Raw genomic sequence first — 7,197 nt, 5'->3', positions numbered from 1 at the left:
CATGTAGCACTGAATGCGGCAAGTAGGACTCGCCCATCCGCCCCTCCCCACCTGAAACGTCGAGGAGGTAGGGGCGCTCTGGCGGGATTTTACGGTAACAATAATAATTATAGTTCTAGAGGAGCTACCCGCATATCCAGCTCATACATGTGCTTCAAATGAAGAGTAAGCAATGGTGAAAGTCAGGAGCACTTTTTTTAAACACATAACAGTGTGTTGTCCTTGTGACTTGCTGTCAAACTAATTACTTTCACCATAAACTCCATTGGCGATCTACTGAGTACGTGCTAGGAACTCATCAGACCCCTCAGCCAACTCAGGTAGATTCCGACACTGTTCAGCTTTGGCTTTTTCATGCGTGTACAAGCCGTACACAGTTGTAACGCGGATCGGAAGTATTCGGAACACAGGACACGCAGTTACGCGCGCGTATACGCATTCCTTTGGCGGCACCAGATGATTGGTACATGGTAGATCTACATGATATCATGACAGAGTCAGAGGCTGAGCTGAGCTCAACAAGACTTGTGTGGGCAGTTTTGGGGAGCACTTCGGCGCGGCCCAGTTCGGGTCACTCACTTGCGCGTAGAGACTAGAGTGAGTGCAGCTGCGTGTAGCAAACCATGCATGGCGCGGATCGGTGCTGATTCCTGACCTGGCCTGTGACCATGGTGACAGAGTGAACAAACATCATGACTGTGCAGTGCCACGAACACCGGAACGGTAGGTCCGACTCACCTGTCGCTAGCGCTAGCGCTCTACAACTGTAGTTTAGAGAGAACATCTGCATCAGATCTGGCTGTTACCGAAGCTGCTGCCAGTAGTTCAAACTGTTAGTGCAGGCTGTGCCAGTGTGTGCACCGTCGACGTCGGCGGATGGAAGGAAAATACTTGGAAAGAGGTTTTGATTGACCTGCGTTTGAAGATGTAGGCAGGAGATTTGTAGCGAGAAGTGATCCGAGGAATGGTCGGCTCAGACTCGTGTCATCATGGTCATTGCAGCTGTCGAGTGTCGTTGACCAATAACAGAACGGTGCCTGAGAGAAATTAGGTTATGAGAATGGTGTATGGGGAATACATCGGCTACTATTACATGCCCACAGCGATCCCGCTGGAGCTGATGTCGCCGAAAGGCTACAGGAAGGCGAAGGAAATTATGATCGAGCGGGCGCTACGCCAGTACAAGCAGCGACCAACTGGCGGCGACCCTGTACGTGTGTCGATCGACATGAAGGAACACGCGGCGGGCGATACGCGGTTAGTAGTATTCTCTCCGAGTCCATCCAGCGAAGAAACAACAGCAATGTACAAATCGAAAACAAAGCGCCGTAACACAATTGCAAGTCCGGGAATCATGACGGCCGCCGCGGCGAAACGGCCGTCCATGTCCGACATGTCAACGTCTTCCACGTCACCGACCGTACCGGGGAGCGGTGACGAGCTGGATGGAATACGTTACTGCTGTGTTCGAGCTGCTTGTTTGCTCCTCGCTGCGCACGCGGCAAATTTGTTCACATTTGTGGAGCTGGAAGATGTACGAACCCCTACTAGCACAAGAGTTCAAACAACACTGGGAAAACCACAACCCAATACTGCACGCATACCACTTGTCATTTGTCACGTGTTTTGCTGCAAGAGTCGTAAGGACGCCCAGTTCTTGGTCAAGGCAACGCAAGACATAGCTCTACCACTTTCTCAGGACTCGTTGAGCGGCACGGCTTCACAGAAAAGGGAGGCATGCGCCGATTCTCTGACGACTGCGAGCCATGACTCGTTCTCGCAGGCGTCCTCCTGCGACGAGGGTGAGGGCGACTCGAGCTCGGACAATCTGCGTCAGAGATCATCCTCTCCGACTTCACTGACTAGCTCCAGCACAACGTCCAGCTTGCAATCAATGGATGTGGCCACCGTGCAGAACCGGATCGACAAGAAATTCCGCGACATGGGCCTCGTGTCGGAGTCTATTAGTGTTGACAATGACGTCACTGCCTCGGAGAATCCCAGTGAAGACGAAGAAGACGCCGGAACACCGACTGCACTCAGCGGCGACGAGGAGAGCCTGGCTTCGCAAAGCGAATACTGGTTCCAAGCGAATGAAGCAAGTGAAGATGGGGATGCCACCTTGAAGTCAGCCGCATCAGGACATGATCATAGGCAGTCCCGAACAAGGACTATATCACTACCCGCCACACCACGACGGCTAGTATCAGGATCAGCAAGCTCAGCATCCACCCAGGAGCTTGGGGAAAGCCCCTCATCGTCGTCATCATCAAAACCCATGCAGAGCAAAGCCTCCCTGTCCCGCAAGGGCGCGCGGAGAAGACGTGTCAGCAAACCAACGCAAATCGCAACGCCCGATGGACCCCTAGTGCCGTCTGACGCGGTGCCATCCCTGGAAGGTTGGCTAACACCATCCAATAGCATGGCCAGCGTAGATGGTTCATACGTGGCTCATAGTCAGACGAGGCCTGCACACAGCTTTGACGTGAAGCGGCAGGGTTCTGCCAGTTCGGCAAGTTATTTAACCGTGACCAGTGGTGACTATACGAGTACGGGAGAGAATGCGGCCTCCGCCACTTCTGAGCAGTATGTGATGGGCACGCCTGTCCACCTGTTGCATTACCTGGGGTAGAAGAACCTTTGAATCGGTCTGTAACCGCTGAGACATGACCATAGACGTGTGTGTGTGTGTGTGTGTGTGTGTGTGTGTGTGTGTGTGTGTGTGTGTGTGTGTGTGTGTGTGTGTGTTTGCGCACTATAATTATGAGTGTGAGGACAGCACGGTGCTTTCAATCCCTGTGTAAACACACTGCAGACAATGTCAAACTGTGTGCAAACTGTGTGCATATTCAATGATGACACACACATGGCACCGGCATCCTGGTATAGCCGTTCAAATCACGCTCAGCAAAGAATAAGCCACACTTTGGGTGCAGTCCATTCGACCCTTGAAAGGCTTTATCAAATATTGGACCACTTTGTGTGTCTTGTGCACGGCACAATATTTTTGAGACTTTGTTCCTAGGAAAGAAACTTGAATTCTGCATAATGTAATAGGTTACATTTTGCTGTTTCGCTTAGCCTTGATCTAGAATTTGATCTTATATTGCTGTACAGCTTTGAACTTCAATTGCATCTCTGTCCAGATAACTTGTACCTTTCTGAAATGCTTCTACTTGATTAACTCCTCATGGCCGAAAATCTGGTGGTACTTTGCGACGTCAGAGACCATGGTGGCGGTGGTCGGGTGGTTGTGGTGATGGTGTGTTTGATCGTTGAGGGATGCACCTTCCTGAAAATGATCGTTTGAGAATTAATTTGAAAAAATGTGCAGATCTTGACTTTTGTCACAGTCTACCTCTACTTATCTTTGCATGATATGCAATCATACTGGCTATATATGTAGGACTCAGTATAGAGTCCATGCACTATATGATGTCCAGCACCCTATATAGAGTCCATTGGTCCAAAATCCACTATACAGAGTCCAGAAGTCCACTCTGTTTTGATCAGCTTCATCCTGCCGCGCAATAGGGCTTGAAAGTGATGACGTCAAAAACGGCTAGGGAGTAGTAAGTTGACATCAGATTTCTATTTTGGATCCACTAAGGTGTGACATTGCTATTGCCTCAGTATGTGGGTGCATAGCAACCCACTCATGTCGTATGCAGGGGTGACTTTTACTTCGCCACCAGTTGTAACCCCGCCCCCAGTAGCCAAATCAGTCAGTTTCACTGGCTACATCACCTTGCTGTGAGAAAGACGGCTTGAAATATGCTTGGATCCATACAAAAACTGGATCCAAGTGGATCCAGTTTTTGAATTTTTGAAATTGTTGCTATGCTGTGACGTAGCACTTTCAAGCCCTATCCCCTATAAGGAGTACACTTTCTCTACAAGTCCCCTATTCACGGTCCAGGACTCACAGCATTCACGGTCCAGGACTCACAGCAGAAGTCCAGTTTATCCAGTCACGCCGTCCTCCTGTGTGTTGTGCCCGAAAAAAAACACCTTTTCAGTTTTGCTTGCCTCGTGGCAGCGCATTCCTTTCTTCACTTCAGCCATGGCTGCCAGTTCTGCTGTGCAGTTGCTGACAGTAATCTGTCTCGAGGTAACCAAGGAGGATAAGGAGACGTTCAAAATCAAATCTGGAAAGCGTCTTGTGGTTCTCTGAAGACGTTTCATCAGTGCGCGGGATGAAAGCAGAAATTGCAGAACGAGAAAAGTTCAGCACAGTTCGAATCTGACGAGTCAGGTACACTGACACTCTCTTTCGTTCGACGCCACAAGGAACCCCTGTTTGGCTGGCCATTGCTGCCAGTAAGACGTTTGAACGGTTTCATCAGAGCGAGGGATGAAAGCAGAAAGCGGAGAACGATAAAATTTCAGCACAGTTCCAAAATCTGACGAGTCAGATACACTGACACTCTCTTTCGTTCGACGCCACAAGGATACCCTGTTTGACTGGACAAGAGCTGCCTGTACCACCGTGTCAAAAGGCTGTCCAACTACATGGCAGGACGATGACTGAGGTAAGGAAGCTTTTACTCGTTTCGATTGGTCTGCTGTTCTGTCGTTATGCTTGAATTTTTTTACACTTTCAAAGAGCGTATCGCTTTTGTTTGATGTTGCTTGAATGAATGCCCTAAAAGTAATCAACCACTTCGTAATAGTCCTCAAGGACTGCAGGCGCGTACGCAGGGTCACCTCTAGGGGGGTTTCCAACTAAACCGAATTACAAACAATGTGTTCTTTTTTACCTTTTAAAAAATTTCAAAATTATGCATTGTTCGCGTTCCTTGGATCATAACTTCAGTTCTACTCACTCAATCTTCATAATCTTGGGCTTCCTGGAAGTGGAATGGTATCCACGAGAGAAAGGGAATGAGGTCGACCATGATAGCCAGGACACTGCAGGCAGGTAGCACCGCCGTTGGTGGTGGTCTGGGTGTATGGGGGTCGGGGGTGTCCCCCGGGAAAATTTTGAAATTAGGGAGCAAAATCCTGCACTCTGGGCACTTTTGGCATTGGTCCGGAACAGCCGGACCAGCTGCTACGCTGCTGCACTGTACCTGTATCCATAGAGTGCAGCAACGGTGCAAAAATGCCCCAAAGGCCCAAACGCATCCTGCTCCAGCGATTTCGTTTTTCTCGATCGCAGAGTTTCGATTGTTTTGCTGTGTACTCTTGAGAATATCACAAGTGAAGCCCCTGCAAATTTGAGCAAGTCAATGTGACGAATAGTCTCAAATTCTCGATACTCAAGTTGCACTGCGCGCTTTGGAAATTGCCGGGATCGCGGCTCAACTAATGAATGCTATATCTCAAGAACCATTGCTCGCAGCGCTTCGCGGATTGTTTCTACCGACAGCTGAGAATTTTCTATTCGACCTGGATATTTGGATCGTTGGAATTGAGCCAGATTTGACTGAGTTACGATCTGTTGAAGTTTGCATTCTTGTCAGATCAATCGCACGCCCTACCAAAATGTGCCCAAAAATGTTGCTCGTTTGGAACATTTGGGGGGTTTCCGGGCAACGGGAAACCCCCTCTGTGTACGCGCCTGGACTGCAAGGACTTTGCATCAAGATCAATCGTATACGATCGTCTAGCTATCATCAATTATTATTTTATTTCATGAGAAATGTATTTTTATCCCTGTGATAATTATGTGAACTCCACGACACTCTTCCTGTTGTAGGCTCTAGTATGATGTCAAATACAATAGGATCCACAAACGCAGTGCCAGTGTACTAGTAGTAGTAGGAGGAGGATTTCTTGTATGCCGATGACAAGAAAAAGCTTCTCAAGCTAATACATGTACTCGTATTCCATGAAGTACAAGTAACCGTTTTGATGTCACAAACATGACATTGTGTCAGTGAAACTGCCTCGTGACAACAAATCATTGCATTTCCATCTTGGGGAAGACTGACTGACGGCAACGCTGTACAGATTGTTCAAATCATCTCATCAATTTAGTTGCAGTGAAGTGAAACACTGTGTACACTACATGTATGGTGGTGTGTTTGTGCGTCTTGAGTGTGCACAAACGATCTTATTCCTCGTATTACTAATAGATTATTGTCCCCACCGTCACCTGTTCACAGGTCTTTGAGTGGATGGATTTTCATTGAGCATCACATTCGTTACTTGGTAGTTGTGTGGTCCCATGCATCATTACGGTAATAAGCGTATCCTTGTGCAATCTATTTGTTGCAGGTGTGCTGATCTTCAGAAGCTTGTGGAACTGAGTGCTACTGAACATTTGCATGGCCATGAGCAATGGTGAAGCTTGCTATTGCACTCTCAGCATGTGCTAGTATTATGCTGACTACTGCACTATGTTACTCTCTTACACTACTACATGTATGTAAACGTGCGTGCATCCGCCCACGTATGCATTCGTTTCGTATAATTATTTGTTATCCCTCTTGACTTTACGTGTAAATGGGTGGACGTTTGCATGGCTGTTGGAGTTGCGTGTGTATTGTGTCTCTACTCTTTTCTTGGTGTTTTCTTGGCGTTGTATAAGTTTGTGTGTGTGTGTGTGTGTGTGTGTGTGTGTGTGTGTGTGTGTGTGTGTGTGTGTGTGTGTGTGTGTGTGTGTGCGCGCGCGCGCGCACAATAATTTGAAAACAAATAATTAATCCTTGGCTCTCCATTATTCTTTTTCGATTCTTGGTTTTTTTCTAGGTATTTTCTTGGGGTTGTGTGGGTGTGTGCATGTGTGCGTGTGTGCGTGGACAATAATTTTGCAACACTACATGATTGAGATATTGTAATTTGCAGCGTCTGCGAAGAGACCACTTGATTTAAGGATGGTGTTTGTAGGGTTTTCGTGTAATGAAGTGGCTGCAGTGGCGCCTCAATACTTATTTTTTATCTTGAGAAGTGAATGATGTAAAGGATTAAAGGGAGAGGCCGTTTTCTGGTTAATATTCGCTGCTTACAGCAGATCCTATGTCTAATTTGGAACTCTGGATAGGGGATGCCTAATTGGCTGGACTTTATACAGGGAGTGTTGTCCACATAAAGACTCTTTATAGTTGATTTCAAAGTTTGGACACCGTACAGTTGATTTTGGACCAATGGACTCTATATAGGGGTGAAGTCAATTGGCTGGATTCTATACAGGGAGTGATGTCTATCTAAACTTTGAGCTCACAGTTGATTCCAAGTTTGGACTCTGTACAG

At 47.5% G+C, this 7,197-nt stretch overlaps 1 protein-coding gene and 1 long non-coding RNA gene across 2 annotated transcripts; both read left to right on the top strand.

Moving 5' to 3' along the window:
• The first annotated feature begins 1,060 nt into the window (after window positions 1-1,060).
• LOC135830359 (uncharacterized) lies at window positions 1,061-2,632 on the top strand. The gene has a single exon (XM_065342623.1). It carries the CDS (start codon window positions 1,061-1,063, stop codon window positions 2,630-2,632), a length of 1,572 nt encoding a protein of 523 aa, XP_065198695.1.
• Window positions 2,633-3,903: 1,271 nt separating this feature from the next.
• On the top strand, window positions 3,904-6,646 carry LOC135830361 (uncharacterized). Its single transcript, XR_010556019.1, has 2 exons — window positions 3,904-4,532; window positions 6,223-6,646. It is a non-coding gene; the product is annotated as an uncharacterized LOC135830361 (long non-coding RNA).
• The last annotated feature ends 551 nt before the right edge of the window (window positions 6,647-7,197 follow it).

Source organism: Sycon ciliatum, unplaced genomic scaffold (assembly GCF_964019385.1).
Source record: "Sycon ciliatum unplaced genomic scaffold, ocSycCili1.1 SCAFFOLD_2180, whole genome shotgun sequence".
NCBI classification, from domain to species: domain Eukaryota; kingdom Metazoa; phylum Porifera; class Calcarea; order Leucosolenida; family Sycettidae; genus Sycon; species Sycon ciliatum.
Note: the sequence above shows the minus strand (reverse complement) of the source record. Positions and strands in the feature narration are given on the sequence as shown.

Excerpts from the sequence above, each read along its gene's own strand:
- LOC135830359 (XM_065342623.1), top strand. The coding sequence starts at position 1,061 with ATGGTGTATGGGGAATACATCGGCTACTATTACATGCCCACAGCGATC.